The sequence below is a fragment of the Callorhinus ursinus genome, unplaced genomic scaffold (genome assembly GCF_003265705.2).
Source record: "Callorhinus ursinus isolate GAN/ISIS: 27379988/994484 unplaced genomic scaffold, GSC_fseal_2.0 scaffold10, whole genome shotgun sequence".
In the NCBI taxonomy this organism is placed as follows: domain Eukaryota; kingdom Metazoa; phylum Chordata; class Mammalia; order Carnivora; family Otariidae; genus Callorhinus; species Callorhinus ursinus.
The window spans coordinates 76,318,558-76,344,246 of NW_027397072.1; the positions used below are offsets into that span (position 1 = coordinate 76,318,558).

At 37.5% G+C, this 25,689-nt stretch overlaps 1 protein-coding gene and 1 pseudogene across 13 annotated transcripts in view; both read left to right on the top strand.

The window, feature by feature from the left end:
- The window catches only part of THADA (THADA armadillo repeat containing), a 323,626-nt gene that overhangs the window by 3,181 nt on the left and 294,756 nt on the right, over positions 1-25,689 (top strand). For all 13 annotated transcript variants that reach the window (XR_012379840.1, XR_012379841.1, XM_073897790.1 and 10 more), the window contains exons 5-15: positions 3,356-3,504; positions 3,615-3,647; positions 3,907-3,955; positions 5,928-6,115; positions 9,595-9,689; positions 11,154-11,374; positions 12,724-13,430; positions 15,254-15,405; positions 18,992-19,147; positions 19,863-19,985; positions 23,960-24,083. Coding sequence is in view for 11 of the 13 variants with exons in the window: in XM_073897790.1 (XP_073753891.1) it covers positions 3,356-3,504; positions 3,615-3,647; positions 3,907-3,955; positions 5,928-6,115; positions 9,595-9,689; positions 11,154-11,374; positions 12,724-13,430; positions 15,254-15,405; positions 18,992-19,147; positions 19,863-19,985; positions 23,960-24,083 (1,997 nt within the window). In the remaining 2 variants the exon portion in view is untranslated. The remainder of the gene's footprint in view (positions 1-3,355; positions 3,505-3,614; positions 3,648-3,906; positions 3,956-5,927; positions 6,116-9,594; positions 9,690-11,153; positions 11,375-12,723; positions 13,431-15,253; positions 15,406-18,991; positions 19,148-19,862; positions 19,986-23,959; positions 24,084-25,689) is intronic.
- LOC112821630 (vacuolar protein sorting-associated protein 29 pseudogene) lies at positions 8,065-9,191 on the top strand (annotated as a pseudogene).

The window sequence follows — 25,689 nt, forward strand, 5'->3', positions numbered from 1 at the left end:
AACACACAACATAAAATTTGCCATCTTAACCATTTTTGAGTGTTCAGTATATTTACATTGTTGTGCAGTGGATCTCCAGAGCTTCTTCATCTTGTAAAACTGAAACTCTAAATATTAAGCAGTAAATCCCCATTTCTTCCTCTCCCTAGCCCCTGGCTACCACAATTCTACTTTCTGTTTCTATGAATTTGATTACTTTAGTTACCTCATATAAGTGGAATATTTGTATTTATCTTTTTTTGATTGGCTTATTTTACTTAGCATAATATTCTCAGGGCTCATCCATGTGGTAGCATGTGGCAGGATTTTTGTCCTTTTTAAGGCTGAATTACATTCCATTGTCCATATGTACCACATTGTATTCATTCATTCATCTGCTGATAGACATCTGGGTTGCTTCCTCCCCTTCACTGTTGTGAACAGTGCTGCTATGAACATGGGTCCGTAAATATCTCTTTGAGATCCTGCTTTCAGTTCTTCTGCATATATACCCAGAAGTGGGATTACTGGATCATATGGTAATTCTATTTTTAATTTCCCGAGGAACCTCCATATTGTTTTTCATAGTGTCTGCACTATTTTATGTTCCCACCAGAAGTCCTTATATTTTCCTACAGTTATAAATATTCCCATAATGTGGATATACCAAAATTTTTATGGACTCTGTTACATATTACTTAATTACTTTTCCACTGATATTTAGTTTGTTTTGTTTTCATTATTCCAACAATGATGCAGTGATATTCTTAATTACATATATGATTGTTATGTGTATTTCCCTGAGATAAATTCCTATAAGTGGAATTTCTTGACCAAAACCATTGCTAAACTGTACTCCCCCAAAGCTATTTCGGTTGATACTCCTGCTAACGTGAATGAGAGTGCCAGTGTCTTCATATCTTTCAAACACTGGATAATCTTTAAACCATTTAAAATCTAATGGGTAAAAAAATAATACTAGGTTTTACTTTTTATTTCCTAGATTACTAGTGAGATTGAACATTTTTTAATATGTGGAGTTTTACTATTTGTGATTATATATCTTTTGTATGTTTCCTTGTTAGAGTGTCCTTTCTTTTTCTTATTTAAGTAAATTTATTTAATGTGTCAAAAAGCAAGTGATCAGATACTGGCCAGTTCTAGGATTTTGGGAAGTAGTCAACAATGTCATTAAAGATCTTGATGTTTTCCATTTTTCTCCCATTTGTTGGCCATATCTTCTTTCAGAATTATAAGGGGGCTGTAGCAGTTACAGGCACCTTATACAGGCACGATAGCATCCAGAAAAAAAGAAAAGGAAATTTCTTCTTTTCTATCTCTTTTTATTGGAGAGAAAAAACATTTTGCAGAATGTCCCAGGAAACTTCCTATCACTTTTTGTTGTCAAGATTGGGTCATATACCCTCCTGTTTGTAAGAATAGCAGGGAAGCAATACTCTCACACCTTTAGCCTCTCTTATACCCATGCCAATAAAGAAAGGCATGGGTATAAGGGCTATATATAGATTATGTACCAAATATTCCTTTGTTTTATTACTGGTCTTTAAACTTTCTTTGTGGTGTGTTTGCTTTATAAAAATTACAAAATTTTTCTTGGTAATCAAACTCACTAGTATTTTTCTTTATATAGTTTTCTGAGTTTCATGCCTTCCTTATGGATGCTTTCTCTACTATAAAAGCGCATAAAATTACTTGCTTGTCTTTTCTTAAAATACTTCATCTGGAACTAAGTTTTGAGTGGAGTGTAAGTTAGAGATCCAATTTAGTTTTCTTTTCCATAATAGGGAACCACCTATCCCCAAACTTTTGAATAGTCCATCTTTCCTATGTATGTGGAATGCCATTTTATTATGTTCTGTGTTTCTGTATAAACATAGATTTGGTTTTAGACTTGGGTCTGTTTGTTTACTCACCAACATCACTCTTTTATTTACTATAGTTTGATAATGTAGTTTAATTGTATGCTGGAGCAAGTCACCCCTCTGGTGACTTTTCTTTTTCAGACTATTCCTATTTCTAAATTCTTTTTCTTCCAGAAGAGTGTTAGAACTGTTGAGTCAAATTTTTTAAAGAACACTTGCTGGTTTTCATTTAGATTAATTGAAGTAAAATTGACGCTAATTGAATTTATCTATTAAGTAAATGTTTATTGACTATCTAACTATATGTCAAGTAAGTGTTCTAGGCATTGAGGATACAGTGAATAAAACAGTTTAGAATAGAGGTTACATTTTTCTTTTTTTAAGATTTATTTATTTGAGAGAGAGAGTGAGAGCGCGGGGTGGGGGGAGGAGGGGCAGAGGGAGAGGGAGAGAGAATCTCAAGCACAGGGGCGCCTGGGTGGCTCAGTCGTTAAGCATCTGCCTTTGGCTCAGGTCATGATCCCGGGATCCTGGGATCAAGCCCCGCATCAGGCTCCCTGCTCTGCGGGAAGCCTGCTTCTCCCTCCCCCACTCTCCCTGCTTGTGTTCCCTCTCTCACTGTGTCTCTCTCTGTCAAATAAATAAATAAAATCTTAAAAAAAAAAAAAAGAATCTCAAGCAGACTCCCTACGAAGAGCCTGGTGCGGGGCTTGACCCCGTGACCCTGAGATCATGACCTGAGCCAAAATTAAGAGTCGGACACTTGACCATTTGAGCCACCCAGGCACCCCTGAAAGTTACATTCTAAGACCAAGATTGAAAATAGTCAAAATAAATTAGGATATATAATATCCTAATAAATAGTAGATTAGGATTAGATGAAATAGATGCTATGGAGAAAAATAAGACAGTGAGTGGGGGATGGGAGCACCAAGGACGAGGTGAAGGTTACAGTTTATGGAGGTCACTTCAGATGTCTTTGCTCAAATGTCACTGATAAGGTGATATTTGAGATTGACCTGAAAGGGATGAGGGAATGGTTATTGGGTCTATTTGAGGGAAGCATGTCAGATGGAGTAAATAGCAAGAGCAAAGGCTTTGATATATCATCGCAACAAGGGAGGCCATGTAGTTAGAGCTAAGTGAACACGGATTAAGATGAGGCTGGAGAGATAATGGTGGCGGTAGAGTGTGTAGTCTTGTAAATCATTGTCAGCACTATGGCATCTAATTTGAGAGGGACATTGTTGGATGATTTTAGGCAAAAGACTGACTGACATGGTGTTTTTATAATATCACTCTGGCTACTCTATTGAGGTGGGGGAGCAAGATGGAGGTAAGGAGTTCCAACGATTGTGGCATGAAGTTAAAATTTTCTGGCTGTATTTTGAAGATGTAGTTCAGTAGTCCCTCATTTGTGTGATTCCCTCCCCACTTCATATATCCACTTGCTACATGGTTGTCAGATATTTAATACTTGGTTCTTTTTCTAGCTCACTAGATGGCCTACCTGAATTTTTTCTAACTGAGGCTATACAAAGTTTTACTTCTCGTCTTCAGGAAGAATTGAATACTACTCATCTATATTCTTATAGGAAAGTAACTGACAATATATCTTCTTGTATGGAAAACTTTGACTTGGGTAAGCCAGCTCTTGTGTAGTACTTTTTCTATCATTACATCATTGTTTTTAAATGATGTTAATTTTGGTCCTGGGGCTCCTTACCAGTGTTAATTTTTGTATCCCCATAGGTAGAGCAGGAGTTAATAATCTTCTTAAAAATGGTAAGTCCTGTTATTTTATTTTATTCTGAGGGGGTAACTGTTTGTGTGAGTCATTTTAGAACTGGTTCTTTTTCACTTTCTTGGCAATGGGTAGAGTCTTGCAGATTACTAAGGTACATCATGCCCCTTCCTTTTAAATTTCTACTTCTATACCATGATATCATTATAGGTAACGCTAACTTAAAATATTTTCTTATACTGACATTAAAGTTTACAGTTTTAGGTTCTGCTTTGTCATTATGTGTTCTTTTTGTTTCAGTGCTTCATTTTCTGCAGAAGAGTTTAATTGAAATCTCAGAAGAAAATAGGCAAGTATTATGTGTTTGCATGCTTGTGGGTATGTGCCTGTACACTTGAGGTTGTGTGTTGTCTTTGTACAAAGGAAATTAAAAAAAAAGGTTCCATAATGTGCTTCATTCCATCCCTCTCTGTTAATATTAGACCTGATTATTGAAATTTATTCTTTAGAGGTTTGATATTTAATTTAAAAAATCAAATAAATTCTTAGGAGAATGTGGGAATGAGCTCCTTTCTCCCTGAGTGTTCCTTACTTATAGCATCCTGTTCTTATTTTATGAATGAAATATGAAATATCTTATCTTTCTGAGGATATTAGTGTAGTATTTTTTTTTATAGTTTCTTATCTTTACATAGTCCTATTTCTTTTAAGTTGTTTTTTTTCTGTTTGATGCTTTCAGTCACTATATTCGTTGCTAGAAGCTTTTGTCAGAAGTCTGGTGATTTTTGGCCAAGCGCTCATATTTAAGGATGGGGCACTGAGAGTTGATTTGAATCTGTGCATATGGGTGGGGTTGATTGCAGGTTTTATTATAGGCTAGTTTAGCTAGGCTATTTCTTTGGAAAACCTCTGATATCAATATCATCAGGTCTTTTTGCATGGGTAACAGATTCACCATGGAATCAAACCATTGGCTTAATATTCTGGTTGCTGAGGGAGTGAAGAAAGCTGAGGTTATGGCATTTGGCATTCATTGTTCGTATATTTACCTACTTCTCTTGTTTGCAATATGGTGTTCCTGCCTTACCTGTGCATGTTGTTTTACCTTCTCTAGAGGTAAGCCAGCTATTTGCTGGTTCTTACTCTGCAACAGACTTGTAGCCAGCCTTCCTATTTTCTGCTGTGTTGAGAATAGACTGAGGGGGGCGGGGCAAGGATAGAATCTGGGAGACCAGTTAGGAGGCCATTGCAGTAATCCAAGGGAGAGATGAGAGTGACTTAAGCCAGGAGTAGCAGTGGAGTTGGTCTGATTCTGGATATATTTTGAAAGTAGAGCCAACAGGATTTTCTTACAGATAGAGTAGGGAAGAGGGAAGTCAAGGGTGATGACAATTTTTGTAGAGTAGAGATCCCAACAGGTGGAGCAGGTTTGGAGTTGAAGATGAGTTCATGTAGTTTGAGATGTCTGTTAGACATCCAAGTGAAGATATTGAGTAGGAAGTTGCATATACAAGTCTGGGATTAGCAAGAGATGTTCAGGCTGGAGATACAAATTTGGGAATTATCAGCATATATAGATTATAATTTAAAGTTTATGAGCTAGATGAGATCAGCATCAAGGGAACAAAGTAGCTGGACCAAAGAGGGAGAGTAAAGACTGAGCTGTGGAGAGCTGTAACATAAAGAGGTTGGGGAGAAGAGGATGAATTAGCCAAGGTGTCCAGGAAGGAGTGATGGTGAAGTAGGAGAAAATGGAGGAGAGCCTGGTGTCTTGGAAGCCAAGTGAAGAAAGCGTATCAAGGTTGAGAGAGTGTTCAAGTTTAGAAATTGTGGCATTCTTGGGACACCTGGGTGGCTCAGTCGGTTAAGTGTCTGCCTTTGGCTCAGGTCATGATCCCAGGGTCCTGGGATCGAGTCCTGCATCAGGCTCCCTGCTCAGCGGGAGCCTGCTTCTCCCTCTCTCGCTCCCCTTGCTTGTGTGCTCTCTCTCTCTGTGATAAATAGATAAAGTCTTAAAGAAAGAAAGAAAGAAAGAAATTGTGGCATTCTTTCTTGATCTTTTAATTTTACTCTAAAAAAAGTGAAGTAAGGTTAGTCATTAGCTGAGAAGGAGGAAAATGTTGAGATCAGAGGGTTGAAAGTTTGCAGTAAATGTCCCCATAATTGGAATGTTTATGGGAATGGAAGAGAGAGGCATAAATGTCTAGTATAATCTAAAATGAATTTTGGCCCTTTGAGGAATGTTTCTTTTGCAGAGAGATAGAAATGGGGACAATTTTATGTGACTTTTCTTTTGTAATAACATCTTTTCTTCATTATAGAAAATTTGCTGGAAATCATATAGTTCAAACGCAGTTGATGAATGACTTGTTGGTAGGCACTAGAGTTTCAGTGATGTTAGTGCAGAAAATACAAGACTTTCAGAGAATTCATTTGAAGACTTCTGGTTCTCCCACATGGCAAAGTATGTGTGGATTGCTGAGTATTTTCACCAAGTTTTTAAGCGATGGTAAGTGTAAAACCATAAAAATGATGATTATAATTGAGTGTCATTCAGCTTTTGCTAATAATGGTATGAAATGTTTGATACGTAGCTGAGATGTAGAACTTCTTCTCCCCCAGCCCCTTAAAATGGGGAAAGGCCCTAGATTATGAGGTTTTAATGCTTTTTCTTTCAAATGTGCCAATTCTGCAAGGGCTAATGTTGAAGAACTTTTCTAAATGTGGATGTGTGTATTGTAAAGAAGAAAACCTAACAGTCTTAGTGTTGAAAAGCTACAGACTTTTAAGTGGCAAAAGAAAATTCTTGATAAGAGATTTCCAAATTTGAATGGAAGATCTGGAAAGGTGAATGTAACCCATACATTTCTCCTTAGCAGCAGGCATTATCTTCAAGTAACGACAGTGGTCCTTGTGGGGTGGTCATTGTCCCCCCTGTATCTCTCATATGTTGCTTCTATCCAGATGAACTATGTTACTGGGATGCCAAATAGTTAATAAGAGGAAGTCTCTCTTCATAAAAGCCTTCTGGGCTGGGTGCCTGAGTTCGATTTCTCACCCTGGATACTGGGTACAAGGGTGTTCACCTTCAAATAATTCATTAAGCTGTACACTTGTTTTGGGTGTTTTTTATATCAGTCAATATTATATTACAGTAAGGTTAACAAAAAAATGACACTGAACACATAAGTATTTATAAAAAGTTAATTACCTTTTTACCCTTTACTTCATGTTTTGTATGGTCATGCATGCATGAGTATTATTAACTTACTAAAAGGTTATTGGGATTGGTTTAGAGTTTTTGTTTGTAAAGAGCAGTAACTGACTCTGGTTTTGCTAGGCTAATGGGGAAAAAATAATACCTCATTGTTTATTTGTTTTGAATCCTGGTAACTAGTGAAAGTGCTAGCTATTTTGTCCAGATAGTTTATTTATTTATTTATTTATTTAGGCTAGGATCTCAGGTAGTTATTAAAAGGAAAGGAAATTTAGTTTGAGACACAATTTACAGACATCTTTTCAGAGAATATTTGCTTTTTAAAAGAGACTTTGTTATTTAAAAAAAAAAAAAGACTGGTGAAATGTAGGGAAGACCTGATTTTAATACAAGGCAGCCTCTTTTTTGAGCGGTTGATGGGGCCATCCAGTGCCATTCTGCCCCAGGGTTTTAAAGCTTCATGTATCAGTCAAGTGTTTGGCTACAGGTAACAGAAAACTAAATTTCAGGGCGCCTGGGTGGCTCAGTTGGTTAAGCAACTGCCTTCGGCTCAGGTCATGATCCTGGAGTCCCGGGATCGAGTCCCACATTGGGCTCCCTGCTCGGCAGGGAGTCTGCTTCTCCTTCTGACCCTCTTCCCTCTTGTGCTCTCTATCTCTCATTCTCTCTCTCTCAAATAAATAAATAAAATCTTAAAAAAAAAAAAAGATTAAAAAAAAAAAAAGAAAACTAAATTTCAGGGACTTCAGCAAATGTGCCTCCCTATGTTCCCACAGAACGTGAAGTTCAGAGGCAGGTGATCCCGAATGGCTGTTTGCGGGCCAGGACCCAGACATTTCTGCCTTTCTGCTCTGCTGTCTTCAGCATGTTGAATCTCACGCCCACATTTGTTGCCTCATGGTTGCCATTTGACTGCTGTAGCTCCAGACATTATGTCTGTGTGTAAGGCAGGAAGGAAGGCCAGTTGCATCCTTACCTTTAATCAGGAAAAACAAAAGTACCCAAGTACCTGCTTACATCCCATTGGCCTGAATGCTCATGGCTACCTTTAGTTGCAAGGAAGATAGAGGAAGCAAGTATCCTGCCTTTGGCTGAGTACATGGATGTGCCAGTCAAAGCCACAGTTCTGTTAGCAGGGATAAAGGACAGAATGGATGTTTATTAGATAGTTTATGGTAGGTATTTATGATTCTTAGCCCAGGTTGAATAATTCACCATATTTAGGAAACTTTCTCACAAAACAGAGGCTGATAGAAAACAAGGAGGAAATAGCAAGCCAAGATTGGTTACATTGGGTACAGTGCCAGTAATAGCAAAGTTTGCAGTTAGCACTGATGCAGGCTTTTTATACAAGCCCTGAAATCACGTGAAGAAGAAGTAATATAGAGCCCAAGGAAGAAGGTGGCGGCGGTGGTGGTGACTGAGCAGAGCCCAGTGGCAGAATGTTGATGTTGGTATTAGGAGACCTGCACATCCCACACTGGTGCAACAGTTTGCCAGCTAAATTAAAAAAACTGCTGGTGCCAGGAAAGATTCAGCACATTCTCTGTACTGGAAACCTTTGCACCAAAGAGAGTTACGACTATCTCAAGGCTCTGGCCGGTGATGTTCATACTGTGAGAGGAGACTTCAATGAGAATCTGAATTATCCAGAACAGAAGGTTGTGACTGTTGGGCAGTTCAAAATTGGTTTGATCCATGAGCATCAAGTTATTCCATGGGGAGATATGGCCAGCTTAGCCCTGTTGCAGAGGCAGTTTGATGTGGACATTCTTATCTCGGGACACACACACAAATTTGAAGCATTTGAGCATGAAAATAAATTCTACATTAACCCAGGTTCTGCCACTGGAGCATATAATGCCTTGGAAACAAATATTATTCCTTCATTTGTGTTAATGGACATCCAGGCTTCTACAGTTGTCACTTACGTGTATCAGCTAATTGGAGATTATGTGAACGTAGAACGAATTGAATATAAAAAGTCTTAAAAGCCAGGCCTGTCTTGCTGGTTTTTTTTTTCATTCCCGTTCAAATCAAGTAATTAAACATTTATGGGCTACAAAATTGTATCACTTTTATAATATTTTGCAGTAAAATATATCATCTTCTGTTAACACAATGTTCTAAGCTTCTTGTAAACTATAAGAATATGTTCCGTTTCCATATATGATTTCTCTGAAGAAATGTCCATCATACAGTAAATGGTCCCATGCTAAGAAAAATGTACCCTTGTAAATATCTTCAAAGTTGATATCTGGAACTTTATTACAAAAGTAGTGCATGAGGAAAAAGAATCTAGACTTTTTTGTATACACTTTTCTCTCCAATAATAAACAGTTACTTTTCATTTATAAAAAAAAAAAAAGTAATATATGTGGGGGTTGGGATGGCGCGGCATCAGTGCAGGAGAGACAAGTGGTATTGCTGCTACATGTGCTGGGGGGAGAGGAAGAGAGAGTGGGGGTTAGAGGAGAGAGGAAGGAATCACATCTATGAAGCATTTATGTGCTGGGCATAAAAACTTTGTGTTAATTATGCATTTAAACCTTATAATAACTGTCAAATAGGAGTTACATTTTCTCATTTTACAGAAGAGAATGCTGGGTGCCTGAGAGGTTAAATAACTTGCCCAGGGTCTGTTCAACCTAGGAAGCAGTCGTGCTAGAAATTGCACCCAGGACTGTCTGACCCTGCACCATGTACTTTTTCCCCTGGACCAAAGTATCTGTTGTCATTTAATACATGCTCTCTACTTTTTTGTCAAATAGATGACCTCTTACAGACAATTCAGAGTACGTCTGGATTAGCTGTTATTCTTTTTATTAAGGCTATGTTTCATCCCCCTGAAAAGATTCCTGATTTGGTGAGTGCATCTCCTTTGTAGAATTGTACTTTATTGATAATTAGACACGTGTTTGGTTTTGTTGGTTTTTTTTAAGATTTTACTTATTTATTTGACAGAGACACAGCAAGAGAGGGAACACAAGCAGGGGGAGTGGGAGAGGGAGAAGCAGGCTCCCTGCTGAGCAGAGAGCCTGAGGTGGGGCTCCATCCCAGGACCCTGGGATCATGACCTGAGCTGAAGGCAGATGCTTAACAACTGAGCCACACAGGCGCCCCCTAGACACGTTTTATAGAAATATTTTTAAAGAAGTTAATTAAAAATTTCTTTCTGCATAGTCAGAATCTTTCTGGTGATCTTTTTCTCTTACAATAAGAAACAGCCCAAAAATGCAGAAAAAGCAGAAAGAAGACAATAGCAGTCACCTATAAATCCATCTTGCAAAGATAATCACTATCAACATTTTTTTGGGTATATCCTTCTAGTTTGTTTCTAGTACTGTTTGTTCTGTTCCATCTCTCAGTATTATAAGAGATACAATATTAAAAGTATGCAGAGGTTAATGTATAGATACATGAAGTCATTACTTTTTGATAAATATGTCCTTTTTATTAAGAATAACCCAGGGGAGCCTGGGTGGCTCAGTTGCTTAAGCGTCCAACTCTTAATTTCAGCTCAGGCCTTGATCTCAGGGTTGTGAATTTGGCGTGGAGCCTACTTAAAAAAAAAAAGAATAACCCAAATGTTGTACTTTTATTTATTTATTCATTTATAAAAGATTTATTTATTTGAGAGAGAGCAAGAGAGCGAGCATGAGCAGGAGGAGCAGAGGGAGAAGGAGAGAGAATCCCAAGTGGACTCAGCACTGAGTGCAGAGCCCAATGCAGGGCTGGATCCCACGACCCTGAGATTATAACCTGAGCTGAAACAAGGAGTCGGATGCTCAACCGACCATGCCACCCAGGCGCTGCCCAAATGTTTTACTTTAGATGGGAAGCATGTTAAAATCAATTTTTCAGTGTATTTGGTCAGATGGAAAGTATAATTGATAATTTGGACATAATTCTTATATTCAGTACTAGCAGGTTTTTTCTTCCTTAGTATATTATCTAGAAACTTATTTTAGCTATTTACCTGACTTTTTGCCAAATAGATGTGTACTCTTCTGTGAGATCACACAAAGTATCACTGGATAAAATTTAGCGATTTGATTCCTAAAATCACCTCTGAAAAGCATTAGTTAAGCTCATCCACCTGCAGGTGGCGATATGTTTTGCTCTACTAGTACCTTCAAACCAGCAAAAATGGTTCATGTATTTAGATTTAATTTTTTTCCCTTTTGATATAATAATTTCAACATTTGTGGCTTCTCATCTTTAGTTTGCTAGGATGTTTCAGGGGAAAGGGAATTTTGGATTTACATTTTGAAATATCTGAAAAGTTTTCGAGGCTTTATAACATGTTGGCTCTGTTATGTTCTTCCAGATTAGTAGTTTGCTTCTCCGTTCAGTGGACTGCACCAGCATCCCCGACTGGTTTTTGAACTGCTGCAGGAGCCTCTGTTGTACTGATGTCTCGCAGTCAACTCTCTTATTCCTGTGTCAGGGGACACTCACCATGTTGGACTGGCAGAATGGGAATATGGGCCTGAGTGGGGAGGCCCTGCTCTTGAATATTGTGCATGTCTTGTTCACCTTGAGTTCACAGTGAGTTTTCATGCTACTGTCTCCTATTCTGTTTTGCTTGTCAGACATTTCAAAAATGGCAACTGAACTAGTATACTTAGTAATTCCGTGAAAAGTGCTCAGGATAATCCTGAATTAAAAGGAAGATAACAGGGACGCCTGGGTGGCTCAGTCAGTTAAGTGTCTTCCATTGGCACAGGTCAGGATCTCAGGGTACTGGGATTGAGTCCCACATTGGGCTCCTTGGTCAGCGGGGAGCCTGCTTCTCCCTCGGCCTGCTACTCCCCTGCTTGTGCACGCCCTCTCTCCCTCTGTCAAATAAATAAATAAAATCTTAAAAAAAAAAAAAGGAAGATAACATATAGGCAGTGAAATGGGTGTGAAAGTAGAACAAGAGAAGATGAAATGATGAGGGGAGGGAGAGAGTTACAGATATTATTGGTGCAGGTTAACCTGCACTGAACATTTTTAATGTTAATGTTAACATTTAGTCTCTAATGCTGCATTTTAGTTTATAAACAATGTCAACATAGGTAATTCAGTATGAGCCTCACATGTCTGATAGATAGGATAGGAAATCTAATGTGTTGAGTAGGTAAAGTGAAGTTAGAAAAGTAAATGCTAAAACTTAAGAGTATATTGCTAATAAGCACCTGAGCCAGAACTGTAACCAGCTCTTTTGACTTCATTGGATTGTGTTTTATGGTTTATTTTGGTGTTTTTTTCATAATGCCTGAAAGTGATTGTGTGCTTAAAATGTCAAACCATAGATACAACTTAATAGTAATGAACATGTAGGTAAAGGAAGAAAAGTACTGTCTTCTAAAATAATTTTTACATGTTTTTCAGCTTATATATATGTGAAAATTGTACATATTTTAAAGGAATGTAAAAATTATTATTTCTTTAGAGAAGGATTGGTGGGGAGGGGCAAAGGGACAGGGAGAGAGAGAGTCTTAAGCAGGCTTCACGCCCAGTGCAGAGTCTGATGCGGAACTTGATCTCATGATCCTGAGATATGACCTGAGCCAAAATCAAGTGTCAGTCACTTAATCAACTGAGCCACCCAGGCACCCCTCTCAGTATGTTTTAAAACACCTGTGAAACCATTATCAAAATCAAAATAATAAACATTTCCATCACTCCCAAAAGTTTTCTTGTGTCCCTTTTTGGATTATTTCTATAAGATGAAAAGATTCATTTATAAATTTGAGATCTGTTTTGGCCTGTTTGTAATTTTTTGTCATTGTAAATTTAATAATTATTGAATTTTCTGATCATTCTTTTTTATATTTTTAAAATCTAGATGATTATAAAATGAAATTTCTGTTACTAGTCAGTTGATAATAACATGGTTCATTTCTCTTCAGGATCAAGGAATCAACTCTGGAATTGTTTCTGTCTAGAATTTTGGCATCCTGGACTAATTCAGCCATACATGTCCTTGAATCAAGTTCCCCAAGCCTAAAGGACAGTCTGAATGGAAATTCAAGTGTAGTTGGGAGACTTTTAGAATACGTCTATACCCACTGGGAACATCCACTGGATGCTTTGAGACACCAAACCAAAATTATATTCAGAAATATTCTCCAAATGCACCAGCTCACTAAAGAAAAGTCAGACTCTGAAGCATCAGGTTTGGCTGCGGATCGTTTCATCTGTGATCTGACTGAAAGTCTTCTGCGATTGGAATGGCATGTGAAAGGGAAATATGCATGCCTTGGTTGTTTAGTAGATTACATAGGAATTGGACATATTTTGGCACTAGCTAAAACTATTCCATCACAAATCTTAGAGGTGATGGGAGACCAGTCCTTGGTACCTTATGCAAGTGACCTCTTGGAAACCATGTTCAGAAATCATAAGAGTCATTTGAAGTCCCAGGCTGTCGACAGTACTTGGATTGATGAGTGGCATGAGACTTGGGTTTCTCCTCTCCTTTTTATACTGTGTGAAGGAAATCTGGATCAGAAATCTTATGTGATTGATTATTACTTGCCAAAATTATTGAACTGTAGCCCTGAAAGCTTAAGCTACATGGTAAAGATTCTTCAAACTTCTGCTGATGCTAAAACTGGTGAGAAAAGGAATCGTTCTTTCAGTAATTTCTGGTTAAGATGTTTAAGCGTAGGTAGCTTGGCAGCTGTGGACCATATTCAGATTTAAATATTACAGCTTCTGTAAATAGTAAAAGAGGGTATTGACGATAGAAATTTCAGATTGAGACTAATGTTCCTCTCCAGAGTAGAGTGGAGTTTTTTTTGGCTTAAGTCATTTCTACAGGCTAAGGATTGATTCCAGTTATTATAAGGTTCCCTTTCTTACTAGTTTTAATTCATTTTACCAAGTTCTTATTTGTTAGGTTGTTAGACTGGAATGAAAGTTTGAGTGTTTTATATAAGTTGCTTATTCTAGTGATTGAAACAGTAATTAAACATTGTTTTCGGCAAGGATCAAGACAGGTAAACTGGCAGCAGCAAGTTTTTGTCTCTAGGGAAGAGACAAAAAAATGTAGATGTGTGACCTCACGAAACAACTCTCTGTAGTCATTTAGAATAGGGGGTAAACATTCCACTGAAACTCAGTAACCCTGAACGAATCTCTGCATTAAAGCATAGTTCAGTAATTAATATATAAATGATGACCATGACTTATCATGTGAATCTTAAAATTACTGTATTCTGCTTAACAAAGCAGAAATATGGCACTCTACATCGTAGTTTAAGAATATTTATAACAAGGGATGCCTGGGTGGGTCATTTGGCTAAGCATTCAAGTCTTTTTTTTTTTTTAATTTTATGTATTTATTTGAGAGTGCTAGAGAGAGAGAGAGAGAGAGAACAAGTAGGGGGAGGGGTAGAGGGAGAGGGAGAAGCAGACTCCCAGCTGACCTGAGCTGAAGGCAGATGCTTAACCGACTGAGCCACCCAGGTACCCCAGCATCCAACTCTTGATTTCAGCTCAGGTCATGATCTCAGGGTCGTGAGATCAAGCCCTGCATTGGGTACTGTGCTGAGCATGGAGACTGCTTAAGATTCTATTTGTCTCCCTCTGCCCCTCCCCCCCTCCGCCCCCGCGGTGCACAGGCACTCTCTCTAAAAAAAAAAAAAAGTATTTACAACGAAAAATAATTGAAAGCTTTCAAAGAGTAACCATGAGATAGCTGGAAAAATCTGATTCCTATACACAAAAATAAGCCATTATTTGTAGTTGGGTTTTTTTCCATTATTTGCAGTTTTTAACAACAATTGTTCTTACCTTTCTGAGAAGCCATCTAAAGTTCAAGATTCATGAATCTGCTCTGAAGTAAGGCCATCTCTTTTTTTTTTTTTATCAGTGTTCCCATTGAGCCAGGGTTCCCTGTCCTATTAGTAATGACTGATGTCCCAGCCTCCAAAAGCGTCAGGCTCCTTGTAATCCTCCTTTTATCTTTTTTACTAGGGAGAAATAGTAACTCCAAAATATGTAGAGAGGTTTAGTGTTTGTTTTTAGAGAAATAATGATATTTAGCCATTAAAGTGTTTTCCCTAATTTTGGCTGAAAGTCATTTTAGTTATTGTTTTAAATATATCTCCATCTGATTTTTTTCCCCTGAATCACTTCCTGGTTCATTTCTAAGTGTCAAGGAAAAGGTAAAAACAGCAAAAAATAATGATTTCTTTAAGTTAACATAAGGGGATTATGCTTACTTGAAATAATTGACATAAGAACTGTCAAATCCCTTTCAATAATGATTATTTTATCCTAGGGATTTTAATTCATGTTAGAATTTAAACTGTGATTTTTATTTCTTGAAATACAATGTTAATTGCAAAATGAAAATTGTGACAGTTGTTGCGTACCACAGTAGTTATCTTTGTTATTTTGTGCTTTTGAGACAACAATCTTTTCCATCCTTAGGGTCTTACAATAGTAGAGGGGCTCTGGGAGCTTTGATGGCATGTCTGCGAACAGCTAGAGCTCATGGACATCTTCAGTCTGCAACTGATGCTTGGAGGAACCTTGTGTCCAGTGCAAGAATAAAACAAGGCTTAATTCATCAGCACTGCCAAGTAAGTAAACAGAATATCTGGGAATTTCATACGTACAATAGATCCCTGATTTATTCAGTTAGCAGTCCAATATAGAGGCCTCTGTGTTGAGCCCAGCACTGTTTTAAGGGATCTGCAAGGAGGATGAATTGAAAGTGAAAAGTGTAGGAGCGCCTGCAGGGTCCTGGGATTGAGCCCTGCGTTGGGGGGCGGGGGGGGGGCGGGTCCTGTTCAGTGGGGAGCCTGCTTCTCTCTCTGTCTGCCACTCCCCCTGCTTGTGCTTTCTCTCTTACTCTCTCTCCCTCTCAAATAAATCAATAAAATCTTAAAAAAAAAAGAAGTGAAAAGTGTAGACTTTTCGGGCTATTTAAATTTTAGTTGAAGGAAGAAGAAAACCTGTGTAAAACAACTGGAAACTCTCAGAAGACAATACAGATATAAGTATGGGGCGACTGGGTGGCTTGGTCATTAAGTGTCTGCCTTTGGCTCAGGTCATGATCCCAGAGTCCTGGGATCAAGCCCCACATCAGGCTCCCTGCTCCGCGGGAAGCCTGCTTCTCCCTCTCCCACTCTGCCCTGCTTGTGTTCCCTCTCTCACTGTGCCTCTCTCTGTCAAATAAATAAATAAAATTGTAAAAAAAAAAAATACAGATATAAGTGCTCCTTTATGCATAAGGACTTGGGGGGCTTAGAACAGAATAGGTAGTGTTGATTAGGAACACGTTAAATGTGATTAAAGGAGAGGAAGCATTGGAGCAACACACAAAATGGGAGAACACTAGAATGATAAATGAGTTCAGTAAAGTCACAGGGTAGAAAATCAATGTACAGAAGTCTGTTGCATTCCTATACACTAATAATGAAGCAGCAGAAAGTGAAATTAAGAAAGCAATCCTATTTATAGTTGCATCAAAACCAATAAAATAGGAATTAATTTAACCAAAGAGGTGAAAGACCTGTACTCTGAAAGCTATAAAACATTGATGAAAGGAATTCAAGACAAATGCAAAGAAACAGAAAGACATTTCATGCTCATGGATTGGAAGAACAAATATTGTTAAAATGTCTATACTACCCAAAGCCATCTACGCGTTTAATGCAGTCCCTATCAAAATACCAATGGCTTTTCTCATAGAACTAGAACAAACAATCCTAAAATTTGTATGGGGCCCACAAAAGACCTCAAATAGCCAAAGCAATCTTTTTTTTAAGATTTTATTTATTTTAGAGAGAGGGAGAACAAGAGACAGAACACACAAGCATGAGTGGGAGGTGAGGGGGCGGTGCAGAGGAAGAAGCAGACTTGAGCTCGATGTGGGGCTTGATCCCAGGACTCTGGGATCATGACCTGAGCCAAAGGCAGATCCTTAACCAAATGAGCAGCCAGGTGCCCCTAGCCAAAGCAATCTTGAAAAAGAAAAATAAAACTGGAGGTATCACAATTCTGTGTTTCAAGTTATATTACAGAGTGGTAGTAATTAAATAGTATGGTGCTGGCATGAAAATAGACACAGAGATCAGTGGAATAGAACAGAAAACCCAGAAATAAACCCACAGTTATATGGTCAATTAATTTTTGACAAAGGAGGGATGAATATACAATAGGAAAAAGACAGTGTCTTCAACAATGGTGCTGGGAAAACTGGACAGCCACATGTAAAGGAATGAAACTGGACCACTTTCTTTCACCATACACAAAAATAAACTGAAAATGGATTAAAGACCTAAATGTGAGACCTAAAACCATAAAAATCCTTGAAGCGAGCACAGGCAGTAATCTCTCTGACATTGGCCATAGCAACATTTTTCTAGATATGTCTCTTGAGGCAAGAGAAGCAAAAGCAAAAATAAACTATTGGGACTTCATCAAAATAAAAAGCTTTTGCACAGCAAAGGAAACAGTCAAGAAAACTAAAAGGCAACCTACTAAATGATAGAAGATATTTGCAAATGACATAATCCAATAAAGGGTTAGTATCCAAAATAAATAAATAACTGATACAATTTAATACCCAAAGAACAAATCCAATTAAATGAGTGGAAGATATGAAAAGACATTTCTCTAAGGAACACATCTAGATGGCCAATGGACATATGAAAAGATGCTCAACATCACTCATCATCAGGGAAATGTAAATCAAAACTACAATGAGATAACACCTCATGCCTGTCAGAATGGCTAAAATCAAAACCATAAGAAACAACAAGTGTTGGCAAGGATGTGGAGAAAAAGGAGCCCTTGTGAGCTATTAGTGGGAATGCAAACTACTGTAGCCACTGTGGAAAACAGTATGGAGGTTCCTCAAAAAATTAAAAATAGAACTACCCTATGATCCAGTAATCACACTACTGGGTTTTTACCCCAAAAATCTAAAAACACTAATTCGAAGGGATACATACAACATTATTTACAATAGCTAAACTATGGAAGCAGCTGTAGGGTCTACAGATAGATGAATGGATAAAGAGGAGGTCACACACACACACACACACACACACACACACACACACACACACACACAATGGAATTACTCAGCCATAAAAAAGAATGAAATCTTGCCATTTGCAACAACATGGATAGAGCTAGAGAGTATAATGCTAAGCAAAATAAGTCAGTCAGAGAAAGACAAATACAATGTGATCTCACTCATATGTGGAATTTAAGAAACAAACACGCAAAGGAAAGAAAAAAAAAGACTATATAGAGAACAAAAAGATGGTTACCAGAGGGGAGTTGGTTGGGGGGATGGAGTAAATAGGGGGTAGGAATTAAAGAGTACACTTATTATGATGAAGAAAAAAAATGATTAAAAAAACCCCCACAAAACAAATACCAAAATGGGAGAATACAAAACAAGGCCTGGAGGATGATTTAGGATGTTGTTTGGCAGGAGTAGAGTGTTTGGTCCATTTTATTGAGGCCTCCAATGCTAGGCTGAAGACTTCAGATTTCATTCAGTTGGTAAGCAGGAACCAGAGCCATTCTGCCTCTAGCAAGGAAGTAGAATTAATGGCAACAGAGATGAGTTTCCAGTGTGAGAGCAAAAAGAATCCAGGAGCCTGGTTAGATGTGCATGACAGTAATCTAAGAGTGACTGATGAGGGGGGCGCCTGGGCGGCGCAGTTGTTAAGCATCTGCCTTTGGCTCAGGTCATGATCCCAGCGTCCTGGGATCGAGCCCCACATCGGGCTCCCTGCTCTGCGGGAAGCCTGCTTCTCCCTCTCCCACTCCCCTGCTTGTGTTTCCTCTCTTGCTGTCTCTCTCTGTCAAATAAATAAAATAAAATCTTAAAAAAAAAAAAAAAGGAGTGATGAGGTCCTGGGGTAAAGTAGAGAAAAAAGAATGAAGTTGAGCATTACCATGGAATAAGAATCTTTAAGACTGTTGGCTTACAAATACCCAATTTACGCATTTAATAAAGTAATTTTATATGAGTTATACCTTAGGATCTTTGGGATGAGGGAACCTTATTGAAGTATACATGGGTAAACTGGGGTTTACTGTTTTTTTTTCCCTTTGGTAGCTTATATAAATAAACATGTCAAGTAGTTTACTATTTGCTTATTTCATTGAAAAATTAACATTTTATTGCTTGATGTGTTTTAGGTACGGATAGATACATTAGGCTTGCTTTGTGAAAGTAATCGAAGCACAGAAATCGTTTCCATGGAAGAAATGCAGTGGATTCAATTCTTTATCACATACAATCTAAACAGTCAGTCCCCAGGAGTGCGACAGCAGATTTGTTCTCTTCTTAAAAAGGTAGAATTTTTCATCAGAAAGTACAGGAAAGTTGTGAATTCTGCTCTGCAAATCATTTTTGTAAAGAGCTCTGATTTTGGGAGTATGTGGGAATAATGGTCATGGGTTCGGACTGCCACATCCCTTCATGGCCCATCTGTGAACCATTCTGTGATTCCATAGAGTTTACATTTGAGATTCAAGTCCAGGGTGTAAAAGCCCTTTCATTTTGGTGTAAAATAAATCAAACTTGAGTTCTTTTTTTTTTTTGGAAAGAAAAAAAATGTAGTGATGGATCTTTCAGGGTGAAAGGTATTTTAAGAAAACTTTGGTGAGAGGAAGAAAGATGCCCTTGTAGTTCTACCATTTAAGGGCCTCATGAAATGGTCATTGTTGACTGATTCAACTTGACTTAATCACATGCCTCATTTATGGGATGAAGAATTGGTAGAGTATAGAAGTGAGTATATCTTTAGTTTCATGCCAACCTAAAGGAAATAGAACTACCATTTAATGACTGTATTCTGGTTTGCAGTAGTAGTTTGTTTTTGGTTTTAAAAAATATGTGTTAATTTTCTGTCAGAAACACTAAATATTAAGAGTTTAGAGATCAGTACTCTCTTTGCTTGAAGTTTTAGTCTAAAGAATTTAGAAAATTTGTCCTTTTCCTTTTTTTAGACTGACATTTAAGATTAAAAATGGCTTACATATGCTCCATTTTTCTTTTTCTCAAAAGTTGTTTTGTAGGATACAGGAAAGTTCTCAGGTGCTTTATAAACTGGAGCAAAGTAGATCCAAACATGAATCAGATAATGAGTTACCCAAACAGCACCCTTCTATTTCTTTACAGCAATATAAGGTAGGTGATCTTTTTCTAGACATATGGGTATTTAAGAAACATAGAACAATTATGAATAAACATTAAAGGGAAATAAATGGAAGTCTCATGGTGAATGGTGTTGTTTCTGTGTTTCTTTCCTTCAAGCTAGTTTTACATACTCCTTCTGGTGCTTTGATACTTCTCTTAAGGTACCCTGAGTCTTGGAACCAGTGCTGGACTTGAGGCCTCTTACAGAATAACAGTAATGGGTTAACCTCAATCCTTTACAGCTTAATGTGGGCTACATGAATTTGGTACTTTAAGAAAAAGGTAATTGCTGGCCCAGAAGTCCTCCATCTCTCTCCAGAGTAGAAGATTGCTGTATCTGGTCCTGTAAGTCCTATTTAGACTAATAGGACTTACAGTGGCTTGATATTGGTGCCTCCTGGTCTGTGGTCCAGCTGTGGAGGTTCCTGTCCGTCCCATTTTGGAGGGAGCGTGAAGAGTAGGGCTAGGTTTCAGGTCACTGTGTTAATGGGATGGATGATGGAACCCCAGATATAGCAGCTCCGGTCTGGGCCAGAGCTTAGCTTAACAACCTTACATGTCTGTCCATCAGAACAGAATGAGTTTTTCACTGGTTTCTCACTCCAAATATAGCCTCTCAGAAGCAGAAATCTTACTGTCTTCTAAGACCCAGATAGAGAACAGAGCTCATCTGTTGTATTTCATGTAGGGAAACAATTGTAATAAATTAATGATACATTGGAGCCATGATACACTTGCTACCTACTCTAAGCATTAGTATGGATGGCCCTTAGTTTTCAGTTTTAAACTTGAAAGGTAAAAAATCATCTAAAGAAGAATATTCCTATACCAAGGATGAAGTCAGCTTCATCCTTGTAAAAATTCCAACAGTGAAGATTGGAAAGTGACAACCTAAACTTGAAGGACATGTGTTTAGTCCCATTTCTGCCACTGATTAGTTGGCTTACTTGATGAGTCTGTTTGACTGTAAGTGGGATGAGTAACCTCTCTGAAAAGGCTGGTTTTGAGGATTAAATGAGAAAGCTGTTTGTAAATTCTAAATCACCCTAAAAAGCCTCGCTGGTAGTCATTAAAAGTGACTAGAGTGTATTCTGAGCACTTGCTTTGTGTGTGGACAAATTATTTTTTAGCCTTTCTTAGATCATTGCTAGACGTTCTAAGAAAACAGTTCTTTTGCTTCTTTTTTTAAGGGGTAAAATGACATTTGTGAAAACTGAGTTAAGTACTTAAAACACAAAACCTGTGTTGTGGATTGACATTCTGAATTTTCACGTATGCATGGTTTCTTAGTTTGACCTTGTGAATATATGTTTTTGAAAACTAGCCCTTTAGAGTCTTAATCTAAGTCAATCTCATGGTTCTGATATTTCCTCCCAACTATAGTCATCTGTGGCTTTTGGAGATTGTGACTTTGGCACTAAATTACTTATCATCTTTATAATAGTGGGTGTCATGCATGGTGTGTGGTAGGCTTGGTGCCAATCAATAGACTAAGTCCTGGGGGAGAAGAGGAGGCTGTTAGTTGGAAAAGATGTCTTCTAGTTTAGTGAAGGAGATTATTTCATGCCTAAATAACTGATATTATTAGCTTGAGTACTTCTAAATTTACAAAATGCTTTGTACCCTCATTCTCATTTAAATCTTTAATAACAAAGCTGTGAGATAGGCATTATTTTCCTCACTTAACAAATGTGAAAACTAGGGCGCCTGGCTGGCTCAGTCGGTGGAGCGTGCAACTCTTGATCTCAGGGTTGTGAATTTGAGCCCCACATTGGGTATAGAGCTTACTTAAAAAGAAAATGAGAAACTAAAGCTTGGAAAAGTTGAGTAACCTGCCCAAGGTCCCTCAGCTACTAAGTGCTAGTCAGACCCCTGTGTACATCTGCTCTCGCTTCTAAAATCTGAATAGTTTTTTTCCCTAGTCCCTGCTTAATTGAAAGCTTGGAGGTAAGAAAGTACAGGGAGAATTTGGGGAACGGTGAATTCACTGTTGTGAATGAATGACACCTAAGATGCTTGGAGCAACAAAAGAGATGTAACAGGAAATGAGTTTGAAAGTCAAGTTGGGGCTGCATATTGGATGTTTTTTGTTGTTTTCGCTAATAATCAAAACAGAGCTTGACTAACGTGTGTGTATGTACAAATAAATAAAGTTTCTTTGTTTCCCTAGGAATACAAGTAAAGTATTTTTATTTTTATCTATAAGGAAGCTGCTGTGGAGGTTCAGGAATTTCATATTGTAGTTACACAGCTAACAAGTGACAAAGCTGGAAGTACAAATCAATTTCATATCTGTAGTTGAGTTCCCTCAACTAACAAGTGTTGTAGTTTCAAGGAAACTATGAAATTGTTTCATTTCCTGTGCTTGACAATGTAGCAGAATAGAATTAAGTATTGTATGGGTATTTGCAATTTGAAATCTATCACTTTTAATAATTTTAATGTCACATTTCAATAGCTTTAGCTATATAACACAGCAAAAAACCTTAAAGGCAAATAGAGAAGCTGCCTGAGTAATCTAAAGAGATTTTGAGTGCTAGGCTAAAGTATTTGGAAGCCTCACTAGGAGCTGTTAAAAGTGACAAGAGCATATATTGAGCCCGTTCTGTATGTTCAGGACAATATGCTTAGGATGGGGATATAAATGTATAAACTGTGGTCCATGCCTCCACTATGGTTACAGTGTGGCTGAAGGAAAGAACTATTGCTAAAAATATAAATGGTACTACAGTTAGGATAAGATCATTCCCATAGGATGAACTTGTTGCCCTTTAACATGAATACTGTATTACTCATTTATAATTAAAATAAGTTTAGGATATTCTCAATAACTACCCTATTCCCTTGAAACCCAATAGATTTAATAAACTAACAAACTCTTACTTAGGTCTTGTAAGGGCCTATAGGATAAATCCCCAAGACTGTATGTCACTGACCAAAGAAATGAATGCTGAGATCTTTTCTGGAATCAGTTGGGACTAAAACTGCTTATGTGCTGCTCAGTTACAAATACACATTGTTAGGGCATAGCGGTGTATGTGCGCTGCTTGAGAATCACAGCTTTTCCTTATAAGTTTTCTGGTTTTCTGTTCCGTCGTATCCAGAAATAGTAATAATAATTATTAACTAGAGAAAGAAGACTTTATCTTGGATAAACTATTTCCCATTCTTTTTTTAAATTGCGTTTTACTAAAAGTTTGCATTTTTTTATTATTTATATAAACAATGGTAGAGGAGGGGCGCCTGGGTGGCTCAGTTGGTTAAGCGACTGCCTTCGGCTCAGGTCATGATCCCAGGCTCCTGGGATCGAGTCCCGCATCGGGCTCCCTGCTCAGCAGGGAGTCTGCTTCTCCCTCTGACCCTACCCCCTCTTATGCTTTCTCTATCTCATTCTCTCTCTCAAATAAATAAATAAAATATTTTTTAAAAAAGTTTAAACAATGGTAGAGGAGCAAGAGTATCAAAGGGGAATATAGAAGACAATGGAATAGTTGGATCTTTATGAATTGTGTCATTATAGCCACATTTATCAAGTATTGTACTTACTATATTTATCAAGTAGTCTGTATTGGATTTTTTTTGGTTATTTAAAAACTTAAAAAAAATATACATACCTTTGATGCCTGAACATCTCTGGTGAAGAAAACCAATATTCATATACCTTTAGCACAGATCTTGCTTTCACCAAAAATGGGTGCTGAGTATTGGATTTTCTTGTGTGGACGACAATAGGAATTGTACTTCTTGTCAACCCTACAAAGGTAGGGTTCATTGAAGTCATGATATAGCTTATGGTCAGGGGTACCAGTCTGAATTGTCAAGCAAAGTAAATAACTAGTATTGTTTTTAAAAATCTTTTCCCTGTTAGTTAAAAAAGAACCCCACTCTTAAAGATGTTACTTTGAAAATAATCTATGATGAGTTAAAGATTATACTTACTGTAATTTTTTTTTTTTTTTTTTTAGAATTTCATGTCATCCATTTGCAACCGTCTTTTTGAAGCACTGTTTCCTGGGTCTTCCTACCCAACTAGATTTTCAGCTTTAACCATTTTAGGCTCAATAGCTGAAGTTTTTCCTGTCCCAGAAGGTAAGCTTTCAATAATGTTTGGGGAAAGTAAGAATATATACTTTTTCAACATTTTGTTTTACTTTAAGTTTTAGTTTTGTTGTCTTTTGTTTAGGTTCTTATGGGAGGTTTTATTCTCAGTATGTAATTCTTACTTAGACATAATTAAACTTGTTAGTAAAAGATGTAAGGTTGAGAAGTTGTTTTCAGTGATCATTATTTCCCAACCCAAAACTCCAGTTTTCATGGATTATGCTTACTATGAGAAGAGTTGCTTCTCTCAACCCCCAATTCATGTGTTGCTATTTGAAGATAGTGTACAATCTGTTTTTAAGTTTTAAAAATTAAAAAAATAATAGTTTACGTATAGCATTCCTCAGTGAGTCTTTGTGGTTAAAATGTGGTTTCCCTTTTATGCTGTTAGTTTCATAAGCCTCAATCTGGTTTCAGAAAGACAACATGAGGATGTCATTTCCAGGCATTCTGGTTTAGTGATACCCTTTATTTCTCCTGTGGGTTACTCAAGAGGATGAACAGTTAGCTTCCTTCTGAGTCTGTTTTTTCCCTTTTTGACAACAAATAGTTCTTTTTATCTCTGTACTTGAGTGTGTACATTTTGATGTGGATTTCTTGTTTGTGCTCAGTTTTCCTGACTGTGGTCAAATAGAAAAATATCCTGCTATTGGAGAGGATGACCAGAGGACCAGGGAGCTTTACACTATAGCTGCCTTATTATTATTATTTTTTTTTTTAGTTTAAATTTGTAGGCAAAGTATAAATTTTTGGCAGGGAGGAGGACAGTTTTTTGCTGTTAATACAGCCTTGCTTCATTTAAGAACACCATTTTTTTTTCAAGTTTTTATTTTGAAAAGATTCAAACCAACAACAGCAAAGTTTCAAGAATAGTTCATGAACAGCCATGTACCCTCTACCTTAATTCATCAGTTATTAATATTTTGCTATATTTGGTTTATCTCCATTTCATTAATTTTCTAACCATGACACAATGATCAAATTCAGGATATTTAATGTTGACATGATGCTGTTATCTAATATATAATTCATAACAAAATTTGCCAGTTGTCCCAATAAGTGGCCTTTTTTAGAAAAGGGAGATTTGTACTGTGATCTGGGAACCAATCCAAGATTACACAGTGCATTTCGTTGTTATGCCTCTTTAGCCTCCTTTAATCTGGAAAATTTTTTATTTCATGACATTAACATTTTGCGAGAATGTGTCTTCATTTGGGTTTGCCTTATCGTTTCCTCATGATTGATTCAGGTTGGGCATTTTGGGCAGGAATATAGCAGAGGTAATGTGGTGTTCTTCTCTGGGCATCTTATCAGGAGGTACATGAGTTTGGGTTGTCCTGTTATTCATGATGATAAATTTGATCACCCGATTAAGATAATAAGTGTGGTAGGCCGAAAAGCAACCTACAAAGGATATCACCAAATCCTTAGAACCCGTGAATGTGAACCTTATGTAGAAAGGAGGTCTTTGTAGATATGACTAAATTAAGAATCTTAAAATGAGATAATCCTGGAATTTCTGAGTGGGCCTAAATGCCACCACAGCTGTTGTTGTTAGAGGAACAGAGGGAGATATGACACACAGAACAGGAGG